The sequence below is a fragment of the Oncorhynchus gorbuscha genome, linkage group LG09, assembly GCF_021184085.1.
Source record: "Oncorhynchus gorbuscha isolate QuinsamMale2020 ecotype Even-year linkage group LG09, OgorEven_v1.0, whole genome shotgun sequence".
In the NCBI taxonomy this organism is placed as follows: domain Eukaryota; kingdom Metazoa; phylum Chordata; class Actinopteri; order Salmoniformes; family Salmonidae; genus Oncorhynchus; species Oncorhynchus gorbuscha.
The window spans coordinates 22,583,365-22,603,474 of record NC_060181.1 but is presented as its reverse complement, the minus strand read 5'-3'; the positions used below and the strand labels follow the sequence as shown (position 1 = coordinate 22,603,474).

Genomic DNA, 20,110 nt, shown 5'->3' with positions numbered 1-20,110 from the left:
TGCCTCCAGCACCTCCAACACCTGCTAGAGTGTAACTAACAGTTACTAGATACACACAATCACATGCACGCACACAAACAAATGCAAACACATGTACATACACACTCAGAGAAGCGCTCACAGGCAGGCACACTCATGTGGTTACACTCCAATAAGCAGCCTCAGCTCTTCTGCAGAAGCTGTCATACGTACCAAAGCAGGCAGACATGAAAAGATAAACAACTTGTGTAGCCAGACACTGACACACACCCCATATAAAAGCAAGGCATGAAGCAAAGGTCACTGTCATGCATGAGTGCACCGCAGACGAACGCATCCAGTAGACATGCCATGATGGAATATCACTACCCAAAAGCTACTCTATGCCATAAAGTTAATACAATGTGGACATGTATTTTTTTCATCAAATTAGAAACGTTCTTAAGACTACAAGTTGTGTGAAGAGGGCACAAGGAGGCCATTGCAAACGGTGCTTGTTTTGCATATGTCCCACACATTTTGTCAAGAGGGGTAAGGAATAATAAAGCACCATTAATTATGGATGAGGAAGTTATTATAACATAGAAAATATATGACACCACCAGAGGAAGAAGAGGATTGTTGCACGCCTACTACATCCATATCTACCTCCCTCCCACACATGATCACACTTCACTCCAGTGACCAGGGCCATTTATCACTGGGACTGACACATGATTATCTACAGCTTGGATTAGGAACTGAACAGACACTTCAGAAAGGCAGTTTGTGTCCCAGTCTGCATCCCAAATGGCACACTATTCCTTATAGCCCCTATGGCCCCTGGTCAAAAGTAGTGCAATGTATTGGGGATAGGGGCCATTTGGAACAACCATTAGGTCAGGAGAAGTTTTACAGAAATAGAAGACCGTAGACATCAAGCAAGAGATTAACATCGGATTGTGAAGTAGTACTGCATAGACAGCAGAAAATACATTTCTGTTTCAATGGATGAATAGATGTTGTATTGTATCTCAGTCACATGCAAGTTACAGTATGAATCCTCTGTTAACGCAGAACCCTGTACAACAAGCTACAGTATGAATCCTCTGTTAACGCAGAACCCTGTACAACAAGCTACAGTATGAATCCTCTGTTAATGCTGGACCCTGTACAACAAGCTACAGTATGAATCCTCTGTTAACGGTGGACCCTGTACAACAAGCTACAGTATGAATCCTCTGTTAACGGTGGACCCTGTACAACAAGCTATGTCACTGATGGTCCCCTGTACGATTGCGTGAAAATATAATATAATCAACCAATAAAATAATGTGCTATCATTACCATCACCATCCTAAATGTGTCTCAAAATGATGCCCATTAAAATACTCTGCTAAGACCTGTTATAATTGTCCAATTAATTTAATTTCTGACCACATGAAGTGTCCATATCACTACCATGGCAGATAATACAGATAGGAGATTAAAAACACCTTAAAAATCACACACACACACACACAGAGGAGAACACTATATTGTAAATGCCATTCCAATCAGCAAGCTAGCCTAGCGTACACCACAGCAGGGTAGCAGTGTAGTCTACACCATAGGAGAACAGAGCAACAGCGAGAGAGAGAAAACCTTACCGTGATAGAGCCCTTCCATTAAAAGAAGAAAAGCCCAGAGAGAAGAATATATGATCTACTTATTAGTACACAAAGCTGTGAGACCCTAGCAACGTGGTGCCTTCTTCACACGCCTTAACCAAGATGGAATGAATAACAATATCCTGCCATGTAGAACAGAGCAGCCTTCCTTCTCAGACTATGGAGAGCCAGAGAGAGAGAGAGAGAGTGTGTGTGTGTGTGTGTGTGTGTGTGTGTGTGTGTGTGTGTGTGTGTGTGTGTGTGTGTGTGTGTGTGTGTGTGTGTGTGTGTGTGTGTGTGTGTGTGTGTGTGTGTGTGTGTGTGTGTGTGTGTGTGTGTGTGTGTGTGTGTGTGTGTGTGTGTGTGTGTGTGAGATGAGTGTGCGCACACAGCCGGCGGACGGACTGCCTCCAAATGACAGAGAGAGGGGGATGAGAGAGGGGGGATGGAAACAGGAGGAGGCGGGAGTCTTTGTCTCTCTGAAGAAGAGGGGAGGGCAGCGAGAGGGGGAAGTGCAGGAGGAGGTGGGAGGGTAAGTGCAGGAGAAGGAGGGAATAGAGAGAGGAATGGGGAGAAAGCAGGGTGAGAAACAGAGATATAGAGGGAATTGAGAGCGGGAAAGGGAGGAAAAGAGGAGAGGTAGAGACAGAGGGAAACAGACAGAAAGGAGGGTAAATCACACGTCACCAACAAAAGCCGTCCATCACAGTGCATGGCCGTTAGCCCTCAATGGAGACAGCTCAGAGCAGACAACCAGCTTCCTGTATCTACCATCACACCGCTTACTGTCTACACAGAGTAGACCGTCACACATAGCCTGGTCTCTCGCTCTCTCTACCCTTACAGAGATAGATAGAAGAGGGATGGAGGGGACTCAAAAGGGGGTGTTGAGGTCCCTACAATTGGCAGAATTTCTTCCACTAATCTTCTCAAATGACTCTTCCGGGCAACTTTTCAATCAAGAGTCTTGTTTTCACAACGGAACAAACAACCTGGCCACGGTACAAGTTAGGGCTGGGACGATACCAGTATCACAGTACAAGTTAGGGCTGGGACGATACCAGTATCACGGTACAAGTTAGTATTGTGGCAAGGAAACAAGATTTAACTTCTTTAGGAAAACAGCTCTAATGTTGGAAACAAACATCATTATGTTGTCATCCAGAGTCATTTATTTTCCAAGCTATAGAACACAATATTTTACATACAGCAGATTTTTAAAGGACTGACAAAAAAAATGTGGTCTGCTTTGTGTTTTCATTTTTGACATGGAAAAACAAATGCGATAGTGGTATCTTCACAGCCAGAGTACAAGTAGAGTTGTTAGTGTGGACTAGTGTGAGGAGGACACAGGGAGCAATATAGCCTGCTGTGTGTGCGTGTGTGTGTGTGTTTAATGGATAGCTCGTTTGAACAAGTGTCAGTGATCCCCTCTTAGACTACTAGAGGGAGTGAAGTCAAGGTCGTAGGTGTAGCATTGCCTACACACCAAGCGCTTATCAAAATAGGACGGCAGTTTATGGCAAGACAAGGGTCCTGTGTTGGCTTTGTCCCAACTGCGCATAGACTTCCAAGATGATTCGATACATCTCTAGATACCTGGGCTCCGATACGATACAGGAACAATAAGTTATAGTTTTAAAGGATTCGGTGCGATTCGGTTTGATTAGAGAATGAATCAATGTGATACGTTGCACTAACATTTGTTGCATAAACACATTAATTTTTCATTCTAAATTAAAATGTGCTGCTGATGGAGCTCATGGGCTGGGCCTCTATGAGCTGTATCTGTCTGTGCTGACTGACGTATGTGTGTGACGTGGAGCTGGACATTAGACCGGCAGCATTTTAATTTACCAGACCCATATGTATTGAGTGGGGACCTGATTAGGACGTCCACCCATGGTGTTCAGAAGAAAGTTGATCTAAAATAATTGCCTGACATCAAGTGTACGGTGTCATTTTGAAACGAGACATGAGGGAAAAACTTCAAGGATGAGGCGGACAAGGCTTAAGGAATCAAGGGGGCCGTGTCATGGGATGAAAAGATAAGCAGTATGTTTACAAATCTACATGTAGTCAAATATCAAGCTACAAAGCTAAAAAGTTGCGCAGTGCATTGCTAAACACAGAAAATAATTTACTAATGGGGAATATATCAAGGACGCTTTCCTCAGTAGTTCGCAGGCTTTATTAGATGGATTGCCTAACAAAAACACAATCCCCTCAAAGATAAAATACATGCCTGTGTCTGCCAGAACTGTTGAAAGGCGCGTTACCGAGATGGTTGAAAATGTCAAGGAGCAGCAAACTGTAGCATTAAAAGATGCACCTGTGTGGCAGATACGTGAGGAGCTGCTTTGTCTATAGGATACTGTGACTCAGAGCAGGTACGTGAGGAGCTGCTTTGTCTATAGGATACTGTAACTCAGAGCAGGTACGTGAGGAGCTGCTTTGTCTATAGGATACTGTGACTCAGAGCAGGTACGTGAGGAGCTGCTTTGTCTATAGGATACTGTAACTCAGAGCAGGTACGTGAGGAGCTGCTTTGTCTATAGGATACTGTGACTCAGAGCAGGTACGTGAGGAGCTGCTTTGTCTATAGGATACTGTGACTCAGAGCAGGTACGTGAGGAGCTGCTTTGTCTATAGGATACTGTGACTCAGAGCAGGTACGTGAGGAGCTGCTTTGTCTATAGGATACTGTAACTCAGAGCAGGTACGTGAGGAGCTGCTTTGTCTATAGGATACTGTAACTCAGAGCAGGTACGTGAGGAGCTGCTTTGTCTATAGGATACTGTGACTCAGAGCAGGTACGTGAGGAGCTGCTTTGTCTATAGGATACTGTAACTCAGAGCAGGTACGTGAGGAGCTGCTTTGTCTATAGGATACTGTAACTCAGAGCAGGTACGTGAGGAGCTGCTTTGTCTATAGGATACTGTAACTCAGAGCAGGTACGTGAGGAGCTGCTTTGTCTATAGGATACTGTAACTCAGAGCAGGTACGTGAGGAGCTGCTTTGTCTATAGGATACTGTAACTCAGAGCACGTGAGGAGCTGCTTTGTCTATAGGATACTGTGACTCAGAGCAGGAGTGAGGAGCTGCTTTGTCTATAGGATACTGTAACTCAGAGCAGGTACGTGAGGAGCTGCTTTGTCTATAGGATACTGTAACTCAGAGCAGGTACGTGAGGAGCTGCTTTAGGTCTATAGGATACTGTGACTCAGAGCAGGTACGTGAGGAGCTGCTTTGTCTAGGATACTGTGACTCAGAGCTGTGAGGAGCTGCTTTGTCCATAGGATACTGTAACTCAGAGCAGGTACGTGAGGAGCTGCTTTGTCTATAGGATACTGTGACTCTGAGCAGGTATGTGAGGAGCTGCTTTCTCTATAGGATACTGTGACTCAGAGCAGGTACGTGAGGAGCTGCTTTCTCTATTAGATACTGTGACTCAAAGCAGGTACGTGAGGAGCTGCTTTGTCTCAAACACATGCATGGTATTACTATAGCAAAAGCCTTCACAGATCATTTTTTGGAGAGAGGTATCTATTAAAAACATATTCGCTATTACAACTGACGGTGCCCCCACTATTAACCACACCCCGTGGTTAAATGTCGCTGTATCATTCACCAAGGGAATCTGTGTTCCAAGATCAAGCCTGTAGTGCTAATGGAAAGTGCCTCTGTTTAGTGATTCTTCCGTTTGTGGGCAATTAGATATTGAATAGACACAACTAGTTATAATAAACATATGAAAATCATAACTGGTATGCAGATCATTAGAAATGGTAGGATAAACTGTAAATTGGCACTCCACCCTGACATAGCCAATGAATATATACTGTAGCACATCTTTGGATTTCACCCCTATCTCAAAATCTAATGGTTTTGACCATTTGGATGTTTTGGTGAGATTCTTTTCTACTCCTCTTTGGCCTTGCAGTGCACCTCGCAAAAGTTCATCCTTGTTATGAAATTATCAACTTTACACTAAAAATGACCATATACACTGATTGTTCAAAGCAAAACTACCAAAACTATTGCTGACAGTGAACCTGAACAATCTAAATTAAATCTATTGTAAGCCCCGTTCAGCAGGTATAGCCAGAGTTGTGTCCCCAGTAGCTTACTTTTACACCATTTTCAACATCGCATAGATAACAATAACCTAGTAAATTACATAGGCTTTATTAGTTGAGTGACAACCTAATATCACTCAAGCCATTTTATCATTTGAATGCTGAAAGTGCAGATGTGCAAGATCGGGAGGGTGGCAGGTAGCCTAGTGGTTAGAGTGTTGGACTAGTAACCAAAAGGTTGCTCGATTGAATCCCAGAGCTAACAAGGTAAAAATCTGCGTTCTGAACAAGGCAGTTAACCCACTGTTCCTAGGCCATCACTGTAAATAAGAATTTGTTCTTAACTGACTTGCCAAGTTAAATAAAGGTTACATTTTTTTTAAAGGAACAAGCTGCCTACCTTGTGTTGGTCAGCTTGCGAAGCTGGGCACAGTGAGCAGTCTGTCCACGGAACTGATATTCCCTAGGGTTTTTCAGCATGAAAAATGACTTGTAGATCAATGAATTTGACAGTTACATGCTTAGATCCACACTGAAGGAGAGGACATAGTTGTCGCAAAATATTAGGTATTTTCAGAATTTAGAAAGAAAGTGAATCGGCGATTCGGAACATTTGAATCTATTTTCTGACCAATACATGCTATATTTGGAATCCGTTTGGGGTCTGCAGACTTATGCAGTCATATCTTAAACAATTGACTGATGGGGACAGATGGGTATCAGTGAATATTACATCCCAACTTATTACATATAGTCTTACTAGTCTACGCCTATGTGTGTGTGTGTGTGTGTGTGTGTGTGTGTGTGTGTGTGTGTGTGTGTGTGTGTGTGTGTGTGTGTGTGTGTGTGTGTGTGTGTGTGTGTGTGTGTGTGTGTGTGTGTGTGTGTGTGTGTGTGTGTGTGTGTGTGTGTGTGTGTGTGTGTGTGTGTGTGTGTGTGTGTGTGTGTCAAGCTCTATACAAATGGACACTGGAGACAAAGCAGGGTGAGCACAGCACTGAGTGTGACAGGAGATTTGGAGTTAGAGCAACAGCACATGGTGAACAGCCAGCTAGCTCAAGAGTCTTAACAGAAGGTGAAGCTCTTCAACGTGTCACAAATCCCCTGGGGAATGGACCAGGGCTAAGCGAGCACTAACCAAACTACAGCCTGCTTTCCTACTAACTCAACTACACACTGATCACTACATGGATTTGACAAACATACTTTGCACGTTACAATCATCTTTCAATGAAAAGCAGGTTATTCATTAAATGTATTCTTATTTATTCTTACATAGACAATAGCTGGATTAGAATTTAAAGTTATTGACAGACCAAACCCCTAACTCGTACTAATCTGTGACACTAAATGGAGATGAATGTGACCAATAATAATGATAATGACTTTGACAGACCTTTAGGTGAGTGTAGTAGTCCTATCAATCTATGGAATTTGGCAACAGGATGTGAGTGAGTCCGGTCAGTCCCAGTCAGATCGTCAGGCAATCTAAAGGAAGTCTCTCTGATGTGTTCATGCGTGCAAACCTGACATATGCTGGATTGTGACTTCTTCCTCTGAGCTGGCTGGGGGAAAATGCCTTCCAGGCCTTAGAGGAAACTCTTTACTCTGTGTGTGTGTGTGTGTGTGTGTGTGTGTGTGTGTGTGTGTGTGTGTGTGTGTGTGTGTGTGTGTGTGTGTGTGTGTGTGTGTGTGTGTGTGTGTGTGTGTGTGTGTGTGTGTGTGTGCGTGTGTGTGTGCGCATCAAAGGAAAACTGCGGAAAACCGCCCCACCCTTCCAAAATGGCCTCCAGCAGATTCCAGACAGTACTCCACTGGCACATTAAATACATTAAACATGTGGTAATGTAGTCAGCATTCTGAATAAATTACATTCATTTTTCTAGATGGTTCAACTGAATTTCTACAAGAGTCCTAAATTCAGTCCATAAAAGCCAATGGTTTCATTATCTCTCAAGCATACTCATTTTGATATGGTTCCTAGGAAAGCCTATCCGAACTAGGAGTCGACCTATTAATCGGAATGGCAGATTAATTAGGGCTGATTTCAAGTTTTCATAATAATTGGAAATTTTGGGGCGCCGATTTTGCCGAATTTATTTTATACCTATTTTATACCTTTATTTAACAAGGCAAGTCAGTTAAGAACAAATTCTTATTTTCAATGACGGCCTAGGAAAGGTGGGTTAACTGCCTTGTTCAGGGACAGAACGACAGATTTTCACCTTGTCAGCTCGGGGGATCCAATCTTGCAACCTTACAGTTAACTAGTCCAATGCTCTAACCACCTGTCTCTCATTGCACTGCACGAGGAGCCTGCCTGTTACGCGTATGCAGTAGAAGCCAAGGTAAGTTGCTAGCTAGCATTAAACTTATCTTATAAGTTATAACTACACATGGTTGATGATATTACTAGTTTATCTAGCGTGTCCTGCGTTGCATATAATCGATGCAACGCTAGGGGATGATTTAACAAAAGCGCATTTGCGAAAAAAGCACAATCGTTGGACGACTGTACCTAACCATAAACACCAATGCCTTTCTTAAAATCAATACACAGAAGTATATATTTTTCAACAGGCATATTTCGCTAAAAGAAATCCAGGTTAGCAGGCAATATTAACCAGATGAAATTGTGTCAGTTTTCTTGCGTTCATTGCAAAGCAGAGTCAGGGTATATGCAACAGTTTGGGCAGCTTAGCTCATTGCGAACTAATTTGCCCGAATTTTACGTAATTATGACATAACATTGAAGGTTGTGCAATGTCACAAGAATATTTAGACTTAGGGATGCCACCCGTTAGATAAAATACCAAACGGTTCCGTATTTCACTGAAATAATAAACATTTTGTTTTCAAAATGATAGTTTCCGGATTCGACCATATTAATGACCAAAGGCTTGTATTTCTGTGTGTTATGTTATAATTAAGTCTATGATTTGATAGAGCAGTCTGACTGAGCGATGACTGAGCCTTCATTCAAACAGCACTTTCGTGCGTTTTGCCAGCAGCTCTTCGCAAGCACAGCGCTGTTTATGACTTCAAGCCTATCAGCCTAATGGCTGGTGTAACCGATGTAAAATGGCTAGCTAGTTAGCGGGGTGTGCACTAATAGCATTTCAAACGACACTCGCTCTGAGACTTGGAGTGGTTGTTCCCCTTGCTCTGCAAGGGCCGCGGCTTTTGTGGAAGATGGGTAACACTGCTTTGAGTGTGGCTGTTGTTGATTGTGTTGCTGGTTCGAGCCCAGGTAGGGGCGAGGAGAGGGACGGAAGCTATACTGTTACACTGGCAATCCTATAGAGCCTATAAGAACATCCAATAGTCAAAGGTATATGAAATACAAATGGTATAGAGAGAAATAGTCCTATAAATACTATATTAACTACAACCTAAAACATCTTACCTTGGAATATTGAAGTCATGTTAAAAGTAACCATCAACTTTCATATGTCCTCATGTTCTGAGCAAGGAACTTAAACGTTAGATTTTTTTACATGGCACATATTGCACTTTTACTACTCCAACACTATGTTTTTGCATTATTTAAACCAAATTGAACATGTTTCATTATTTATTTGAGGCTAAATTGATTTTTATTGATGTATTATATTAAGTTAAAATAAGTGTTCATTCAGTATTGTTGTAATTGTCATTATTACAAATAATAAAAAAGAAAATCGGCCGATTAATCAGTATCTGCTTTTTTTGGGTCCCCCAATAATCGGTATCGGCGTTGAAAAATCATAATAGGTTGACCTCTAATCCGAACACAATAACCTAATCAATGTCATCAAATTTCAGGTCTGCATCACAAACGGCACCATATTCCCTACATGACTAAAATGTAAATGTCAAAAGTAGTGCACTATTTGGGATGCGGGTCAGATGTGTTCAAAGAAACAAAAGCCCAAGACTTAAACACAAAATGTCTTGGGTCAAGCAAACAGATAACATGACAGAACTCATAATGGAAACAACATGACAACGACCTTTTGTACTCTCAAAATTAAACTTGGATGCTTGAATTGAAACATCTATTTCCCTTCCATACTGTGGTTCTGGGATGTTTCTAAAGTCAGCAAACAGAAAACAATAGCATATTGTTCCAAAACCCATGTACTGCATACTCCACACCAGCACATCACATTCACCCTGTCACAGTAAAATCAATATTCCATAGGCCTACAGCTGCTTTGGAAGTATTTCATACAAAAAGTGAGACATTGTACACCACCATAAATAACTTCTACAATCCTAAGACTTGCAGCTAATAATAACAAAAATAGAAAAAAACCCTGTTCTCTAGTGAACAGGTACAGTAGTGATCGGAAAGATGTTAACGAAAAACAACTTTACACAATGTAACTAAAACATTGTTAGTTTTCCTCAGGATGTTCCTGTGAGAATACAGATATTCTGCTGCTGCATCCTCTCTCCCTCTCTTCATCTCTTCTCTCTCACCCCTTCCACCTCTTCCTCCCTCCCCCACTCCTCCCTCCCCCTCTCACTCCTTCCCCCACTCACCAGCTCTCCCCCCGCTCTCACTCAACCTCCCTCCCTTTCCCCCCACTCTCCATCTCTCCCCCCACTCTCCATCTCTCCAACCCGCCTCGCCATCGGTACCCTCTTTCTTTCCACTATTGCAGTGGCAGCAGAGCGGTTTGGTGTTAAGAAGAGAAAGCGGCTCCAGCTTTGATGTTAAAGAGACTCCCGCTGCTTTCTGACAGGAAGAAATCCTGCCAATGCATCCGCTTCAAACGCAACGAGTCCACAAACACAGAGCACTGGCTGCTTAGCTGTGTGTGATTGTGTGTGTGTGCCCGCTCAGTAGTGTGAACGGTGCTAACTTCGATGTCAAACGGAAAGACAGAAACATCCTCAAGGCTTGCTGCGAGACTCAGAATGCAACTTTCTCCCTCCACCGGCACAGTAAGCTTCAAACGCATCATAAAGGGAGAGATGCCAGCTGGATTCAAAGAGATGTGTGTTCAAATGTGTGGAGCTCCATTGGAAAGCCTTTAGGAGAGAATGAGAAAATGCCTTCCTGTATACATTAATCTGTGTCCCAAATGCATTAGTGCACTATGTAGGGAAGAGGGTTCCAAAATGAAAAGCGTGCCCAGAGTAAACTGCCTGTTACTCAGGCCCAGCAGCTAGCATATGCATATTACTGGTAGATTTGGATAGAAAACACACTAAAGTTTCTAAAACTGTTAAAATAATGTCTGTGGGTATAATAGAACTGAAATGGCAGACAAAACTCAGAAGACAAACCCCCCCCCAAATAATTCAGCATAAAACTGATTTCAATGGCTGGCACTTTTATTATAGGGCTAAATCCTCCCTGATTGCAGTTACTAGGGCTTCCACTAGATGGCAACAGTCTTTAGAAAGAGTTTCAGGCTGGTTTTTGAGGGAGAAGTTGTAGTTTTTCTAAGTAGCTCCCATTTTGGCTGTAGTGTTTCTAAGCGCGTGGAGGAAAGCGTGTTCTTTGTTATTATCTCCGGTAAAGACAATAACGATTCTCCGTCTTAAATTTGATGATTTATTTGCGTATTAGGGTACCTAAGGTTTGATTATAAACATTGATTGACTTGTTTGGACAAATTTATTGGTAACGTTTGGGATTAATTTTGTATGCATTTTGAAGGAGGGAAATCGGTGGATTATTGACTGAACTGCGCCAGCTAAACTGAGTTTTTATGGATATAAAGAAGGACATTATCGAACAAAAGGACCATTTGTAATGTAACAGATCTTTTGGAGTGCCAACAGAAGATGATCTTCAAAGGTGAGGCATATATTTCTGACTTTCGTGTCGCAACTGCCTGGTTGAAATATGATTTGTCATGCATTTGTATGCGGGGCGCTGTCCTCAGATAATCGCATGGTTTGCTTTCGCCGTAAAGCCTTTTTGAAATCTGACACCTTGGCTGGATTAAGAAGAAGTAAAGCTTTATTTTGATGTATAACACATATTTTCAAGAATGTTAGATATTTTAATTTACTATTCTTGAATTTCGCGCACTGCAATTGCACCGGTTGTTGGCCAGGTGGGACGCTACCGCCCCACTTATCCTTAAGAAGTTAACCTCTTAAGTCGACTCTCTACTTTTTCGAACATTCTGTTAAAAATCGCGCAACATTTCAGCGCCCTGCTTCTCATGCCAGGAATATAGTATATGCATATGATTAGTATGTGTGGATAGAAAACACTCAAACGTTTATACAACTGGTTAAATCACGGCTGTGACTATAACAGAAAGTGTGTTTCATCGAAAAGCGCAGGAAAATCTGATCACTGAAAATTGGAAAATATATCAATGCGCCACTTGCATGTATTGTCTATGGGAAAGCAAATTACCTGGAGCCGAGGTTGCAATTCCTACAGCTTCCACACGATGTCAACAGTCTTGTCATTTGCCTAGGCTTTGTTTCTTGGTCAAACGAAGAAGAGACAGCCCATTTCTTCAGGTCTCCGACCGGATATTTTGGTTGAGATTTACCCGGACATTATTTCCAGACGTACAGCTATAGAATACACATCGCCTCGTGATCAATTTGATCGCTTATTAACGTTTACTAATACCTAAAGTTGCATTACAAAAGTATTTCGAAGTGTTTTGTGAAAGTTTATCATCGACTTTTTTTATTTTAAAAAATGACGTTACAAGACGCTATTTTTTTCCGTTGATCACACAGTCTTCATAGATCGATATCTAGGCTATATATGGACCGATTTAATTGAAAAAAAGACCCAATAGTGATTATGGGACATCTAGCAGTGCCAACAAAGAAGATGGTCAAAGGTAATGAATGTTTTATATTTTATTTGTGCGTTTTGTGTAGCGCCGACTATGCTAATTATTTAGTTTACGTCCCCTGCGGATCTTTTGGGGTGTTACATGCTATCAGATAATAGCTTCTCATGCTTTCGCCGAAAAGCATTTTAAAAATCTGACTTGTCGCCTGGATTCACAACGAGTGTAGCTTTAATTCAATACCCTGCATATGTATTTTAATGAACGTTTGAGTTTTAACGAGTGCTATTAGCATTTAGCGTAGCGCATTTGCATTTCCAGTTGTCTAGCCTGCGTGTCAGGTAGGAGCAAGAGGTTAACAACTTCTGCGAGTTAATATTTGCTACCATGTGGGTTTTAGCTTGCATGCATGCATAACATGCATAATCATCTAGCCAAGTGCATAAAAGAGTTGTTTAATCTAACTGCTTAACTATTTATCTGTACATGGAATTGTATTTGTTGTTTTTTTAACAAATTTTTTCCTAATCTTTACAGGAAAATGCCACGGGAACGATCTGATGTGTGGAGACATTCCAATACAGCTAAAGTAGAAGGAAAAGCTGTGTACGTTTGCAAATACTGTGTCAAATCATATGTGATGAACAAAGATGCAGAATCATCTAGCCAAGTGCACAAAGTTCCCTCAGCGCTCAAAACAAGCAACCTCTGACAAAAGTCCTTCTACTTCTATTCAAGGTGAAAATGATGAATCAGACACCTTTTCAATAGCAACAGCTCATGGTCCTCCTGGAGTCAGAGAAATGCTGATGAATGTCTTGCACGAGCTGTGTATGCAACTGGTTCACCTCTGATGCTCACAGGCAAGAGATTTCTGAATGTTCTTCACCCAGCATACACCCCTCCAACCAGACATGCTTTATCTACACATTTGCTGGATTCAAGTGAAGTTCAAGCAAATCATAGATAAAGCAGACTGTATTGCAATCATCTCTGATGGGTGGTCTAATGTTCGTGGGCAATAAATAATGAAAGGCATCATCTAAACCCCTCATCCAGTATTCTACAAGAGCACAAAAGACACACTGGTCTCTACATTGAAGATGAGCTGAAGGCAGTCATCAATGACCTTTGACCACAGAAGATATTTGCACTGGTGACAGACAATTCTGTGAACATGAAGGCTGCTTGGTCTAAAGTGGAGAAGTCCTACCCTCACATCACATCCATTGGTTGTGCTGCTCATGCATTGAATCAGCTCCTCAAGGGCATCATGGCACTGAAAACAATGGATATACTATACAAGATAGCCAAGGAAATGGTTAGGTATGTGAAGAGTCATCAAGTTATAGAAACAAACTACCTCACCAAGCAAAGTGAGAAGAATAAGAGCACCACATTGAAGCTGCCCAGCAACACCCGTTGGGGTGGTGTTGTCATCATGTTTGACAGCCTCCTGGAGGGGAAGGAGTCTCTCCAAGAAATGGCCATATCACAGTCTGCCGATATGGACAGCCCCATTAAGAGGATCCTCCTGGATGATGTATTTTGGAAGAGAGTGGTAAGGAGCATGAAACTCCTGAAATCTATAGCAGTAGCCATTGCACGGATTGACTGAGACAATGCAATCCTGTCTGATGTTCAGACTCTGCTTGCAGATGTAAGAGAAGAAACCCGTACTGCCCTGCACACTTCACTGTTGCTCCAAGCAGAGGAAACTGCAGATATGAAATACATCAAAAAGCATGAAGACTTCTGCCTGAAGCCCATACACGTCGCAGCGTACATGTTGGACCCCAAGAATGCTGGCAAGAGCATCCTGTCTGGTGCAGAGATGAACAAGGCCTATCGTGTCATCACTACCGTCTCGCCACCTTGGCCTGGATGAGGGCAAGGTTCTTGGCAGTCTGGCGAAGTACACTTCCAAGCAAGGGCTTTGGATTGGAGATGCAATATGGCAGTTTTGCCAACATATCTCATCAGCCACCTGGTGGAAGGGACTTTGAGGATCTGAGGCTCTTTCCCCTGTTGCCTCCATCATCCTCCAAATCCCACCAACATCAGCCGCCTCAGAGCGCAACTGGTCCTTGTTTGGGAACACACACACCAAAGCACGTAACAGGCTGACCAATACAAGGATTGAAAAATTGGTGGCCATCCGGGCAAATTTGAGGCTTTTTGAGCCTGACAACGAGCCATCCTGAACAAGGTTGGAAAGTGACAGTGAAGATGAAGTCTGAGAGGAAGACAACCAAAGCTTTAGTTTCTAGACTATCATTTTACAGATGTACTGTATGTTGAAAACATTTTTGGGAGATGCACTGGATCATTGGGGTTCATTCAATATTCCCTTTTGTTGTTCAGTGAAATCATCCTTTGTGAAGAGTCAACCCATTTAATTAAAGTTCAATTCATAACTAAACAGTTTTTTGTATTTCTATTGGAAGGGTTGAATCATTTGCAATTATGTCTACTCATGATAAGGTAAAAGGTTTATGTTTGTCTCCATATGATATGGTAAATATATCCAATGCAAAAAAACATCTATATTTAAATGGAATTAATATAATTTGCATATATTTCCATTAATTCCCACAAAATGTTTCTGAATATTCCCCAAAATATGCAACCCTACTTATAGTAGCATTCAAGCATTCAGTCAACACACCAAAAATCAGAAATAACTCTTTCATAGACATTGTAATATTCCAGATAGTTCCTCAAACTATAAAGGCAATTCATTTCCAAGGAGGACTATTCATCCTCCTCCTTCCCTTTCAGTTAGGCTACCTCCCAATTGGCACCCTATTTCCTATATAGTGCACTATATAGGGCAGTGTTTGATTAGTTGACAAGTAGAATCAGATGTGCCTGTCCGGGGCTACCCACACAGGAGTGATATAGGGAACAGGGTGCCAATTGGGACTCAGCCCTAATCTGTTTCCATTTGGGTACAGTACCCTACACTACAGAAGAGTAAGCTGCTGCAGCGGGTCTCTGTTGAGTTTCTCTAGAAGATTACCCTCTTGATCAAGTCAGGATTAAGGCTATTTAATTTGATCAAAATCAGGATTAAAGCTGTTTACTTTGATGGCTCCCCACCACGCCATCACCGTTTCTTAACTAATTTAGCCAAGGCAGGAAGGGATCTGCAGGCAAAAGTTAATCTACGCTCCAGTCACTGTCCTCTGCTATTAGGCCTGGCCTTGGTTCCCCCCGAGGAAGAGAAATACGCACACACATAGAAATTTTAACACACATAGTCACACACACACACACCTAACTGTCAAGGTTACAATTATAGCAGAGAGTAAAAAGCCTTTCAAAACATTCCCATTGATTCAGAAGAAGTTGAAACTTTGTTACTGGAGCAGTATTGAGGAACAAAGCAGCTTAAATGGCTCTCTGGAGATTACAGTAAGAGCCAGCCGCCACGTGCCTCTGTTCTGCTAGCTAGGATACACACATATTTATGCACGAGGACGTCACTTGACTTTCAGGGGAGTAACTAGTACTCCTCTGTGTCGGTCTCTGCCTCCTGATAGTGTATGTTAATGTGTGTACATGGGAGAGAGGAGAGAAGTAGTGTGTGTGTGTGTGTGTGTGTGTGTGTGTGGTGTGTGTGTGTGTGTGCCTGCCTGTCTGTCCCTGTTTAGCTAGGAGGAGAGAAAGAGTTAGAGACAGCAGGAGAATGAAAGGCTTATCCATGGAGGTAAACCAGCCTAACGTCTTGTCAGCCTGACTGACTGGAGGAGGAGACATATGGACAGGTAGGCCAGCCTAACGTCTTCTATGGCTGCACGATTAATCAAATTCAGATCTTGACCAGATCCATATCACAAGAGGCTGAAATGTTCTCCTTTCTTTGACACTCTGTTAATACAACAAAACCTTCTCCAATGAGATGCACTAGACGTTCATTCACCCTCTACATGCAAAATAAAGGTTAAATAAAAAATATAAACAAAATGCACAGAGGATGCTGACCAATCACAAGCGTCCCCACGTAGAGAGCATGTGGTAAGAGGCTGGTGAGGAGAGAAAGGGCTCTACCTCAGTAAACCTGGGAAACATAAGTGCAGCGAGTGCTAACGAGATCGATTTGGTGCCAAAGTAGAGCGCATCTTCAGTGGTATGGCAGTATTTCGGTTGCAGGCAAACCGATTTCAACCAAATGCAAGTGTTGTGAAAAAAGTGCCTCAGAGTTGTGCCGACAACAAATGTATTCAGTCATTTGAAGAAGAACCATCCCCTACTTTACGATGATTGCATGATGAAAAAAAAACACACGACAACAGCAAAGCCCTTGGCCACAACCAGCCACCTACGTTAAACAGATATTAATTTTTCTTTACGAAGCTTACCGGTAGTCCCCAGTGTTTGTTTACAAGCACACGAGGAAGAGAGACCAGAGCCTTGTGAGTCACTCAGTGGTGCAGCACCCACCAGCTGATCTAGTTACAGTATGGAATTCACAACTAAATGTTTGCCAGCTAGATATCTTATAACTATTATGTTAACTGTTTAAATGCTCTGCAGTTGTGCATTTGGTTTGCTAATTTAGTAGCTAGTTAGCTGTGTAGCTAGCTCAGTGGTTAGCTATTTTCAAAATCAAGCGTCGCTTGGTAAAAGTAGGGAATCGCCTCCTGGAGCGTTGCTGTCTAATATTTGTTTGTGAATGCAGCAAATTGTGAGTAGCATTTTGGAGTTACTTGTGTAACTTTATGAGCTGGGATATCTGTGATGCAAATACTTTAGGTCAGAGACTATAACATTTTTGTAATGCACTCGTTATCATTTAGTTAGCATTCCCTATGGGACTTGACATATACTTGTTAGCATTGCTAATAGAGGTCGACCGATTAATCGGAATGGCCGATTGATTAGGGCCGATTTCAAGTTTTCACAACAATCGGAAATCGGTATTTTTTATTATTATTATTTTGTTATAGCTTTATTTAACTAGGCAAGTCAGTTAAGAACACATTCTTATTTTCAATGACGGCCTAGGAACGGTGGGTTAACTGCCTCGATCAGGGGCAGAACGACAGATTTTCACCGTGTCGGCTCGGGGGATCCAATCTTGCAACCATACAGTTAACTAATCCAACACAATAACAACCTGCCTCTCTCTTGTTGCACTCCATGAGGAGACTGCCTGTTACACAAATGCAGTAAGCCAAGGTAAGTTGCTAGCTAGCATTAAACTTATCTTATAAAAAACAATCAATCATAATCACTAGATAACTATACATGGTTGATGATATTACTAGATATTATCTAGCGTATCCTGCATTGCATATAATCTGACTGAGCATACAAGTATCTACAGTGGGGCAAAAAAGTATTTAGTCAGCCACCAATTGTGCAAGTTCTCCCACTTAAAAAGATGAGGGAGGCCTGTAATTTTCATCAAAGGTACACTTCAACTATGACAGACAAAATTAGAACAAAATCCAGAAAATCACATTGTAGGATTTTTTATGAATTTATTAGCAAATTATGGTGGAAAATAAGCATTTGGTCAATAACAAAAGTTTATCTCAATACTTTGAGATACCCTCTGTTGGCAATGACAGAGGTCAAACCTTTTCTGTAAGTCTTCACAAGGTTTTCACACACTGTTATTGTATTTTGGCCCATTCCTCCATGCAGATCTCCTCTAGAGCAGTGATGTTTTGGGGCTGTTGCTGAGCAACACAGACTTTCAACTCCCTCCAAAGATTTTCTATGGGTTTGAGATCTGGAGACTGGCTAGGCCACTCCAGGACCTTGGAGCCTTGGGTTCTTACGAAGCCACTCCTTCGTTGCCCGGGCGGTGTGTTTGGGATCATTGTCATGCTGAAAGACCCAGCCACGTTTCATCTTTACACGGATCAGTCGTCCTGGTCCCTTTGCAGAAAAACAGCCCCAAAGCATGATGTTTCCACCCCCATGCTTCACAGTAGGTATGGTGTTCTTTGGATGCAACTTAGCATTCTTTGTCCTCCAAACACGACGAGTTGAGTTTTTACCAAAAAGTTATATTTTGGTTTCATCTGACCATATGACATTCTCCGAATCTTCTTCTGGATCATCCAAATGCTCTCTAGCAAACTTCAGACGGGCCTGGACATGTACTGGCTTAAGCAGGGGGACACGTCTGGCACTGCAGGATTTGAGTCCCTGGCGGCATAGTGTGTTACTGATGGTAGGCATTGTTACTTTGGTCTCAGCTCTCTGCAGGTCATTCACTAGGTCCCCCCGTGTGGTTCTGGGATTTTTGCTCACCGTTTTTGTGATCATTTTGACCCCACGGGGTGAAATCTTGCGTGGAGCCCCAGATCGAGGGAGATTATCAGTGGTCTTGTATGTCTTCCATTTCCTTCCATTTCCTAATAAATGCTCCCACAGTTGATTTCTTCAAACCAAGCTGCTTACCTATTGCAGATGCAGTCTTCCCAGCCTGGTGCAGGTCTACAATTTTGTTTCTGGTGTCCTTTGACAGCTCTTTGGTCTTGGCCATAGTGGAGTTTGGAGTGTGACTGTTTGAGGTTGTGGACAGCTGTCTTTTATACTGATAACAAGTTCGAACAGGTGCCATTAATACAGGTAACGAGTGGAGGAAAGAGGAGCCTCTTAAAGAAGAAGTTACAGGTCTGTGAGAGCCAGAAATCTTGCTTGTTTGTAGGTGACCAAATACTTATTTTCCACCATAATTTGCAAATAAATTCATAAAAAATCCTACCATGTGATTTTTTTCAATTTTTTTCCATTTTGTCTGTCATAGTTGAAGTGTACCTATGATGAAAATGACAGGCCTCTCTCATCTTTTTAAGTGGGAGAACTTGCACAATTGGTGGCTGACCAAATACTTTTTTGCCCCACTGTAAGTATCTGACTGAGCGGTGGTAGGCAGAAGCAGGAGCATAAACATGTATTCAAACAGAACTTTTTGTGTTTTGCCAGCAGCTCTTCGTTGTGCATCAAGCATTGTGCTGTTTATGACTTCAAGCCTATCAACTCCCGAGACGAGGCTGGTGTAACCGAAGTGAAATGGCTAGCTAGTTAGCGCGTGCTAATAGCGTTTCAAACGTCACTCACTCTGAGCCTTCTAGTAGTTGTTCCCCTTGCTCTGCATGGGTAACGCTGCTTTGATGGCGGCTGTTGTCGTTGTGTTGCTGGTTCGAGCCCAGGGCGGAGTGAGGAGAGGGACGGAAGCTATACTGTTACACTGGCAATACTAAAGTGCCTATAATAACATCCAATAGTCAAAGGTTAATGAAATACAAATGGTATAGAGGGAAATAGTCCTATAATAACTACAACCTAAAACTTCTTACCTGGGAATATTGAAGACTCATGTTAAAATGAACCACCAGCTTTCATATGTTCTCATGTTCTGAGCAAGGAACTGAAACGTTAGCTTTCTTACATAGCACATATTGCACTTTTACTTTCTTCTCCAACACTTTGTTTTTGCATTATTTAAACCAAATTGAACATGTTTCATTATTTACTTGAGGCTAAATAGATTTTATTGATGTAGTATATTAACCTCTTGCTCCTAACTGACATGCAGACGTCCCATCTAGACATCTGGAAATGCAAATGCGCTACGCTAAATGCTAATAGTACTAGTTAAAACTCAAACGTTCATTAAAATACACATGCAGGGTAT

At 42.1% G+C, this 20,110-nt stretch overlaps 1 protein-coding gene across 3 annotated transcripts in view; it reads right to left on the bottom strand.

Moving 5' to 3' along the window:
- ptk2aa (protein tyrosine kinase 2aa) overlaps positions 1–20,110 on the bottom strand; it is a 180,338-nt gene that overhangs the window by 135,181 nt on the left and 25,047 nt on the right. Inside the window, exon 1 of one of the 3 annotated variants that reach the window (XM_046361705.1) lies at positions 1,608–1,797. The exons of the other annotated variants lie outside the window; for them this stretch is intronic. Coding sequence (XP_046217661.1) covers positions 1,608–1,626 — 19 coding nt within the window. The 5' untranslated portion in view covers positions 1,627–1,797. Of the gene's footprint in view, positions 1–1,607; positions 1,798–20,110 lie in introns of those variants that run through there. 3 annotated transcript variants of the gene reach the window in all.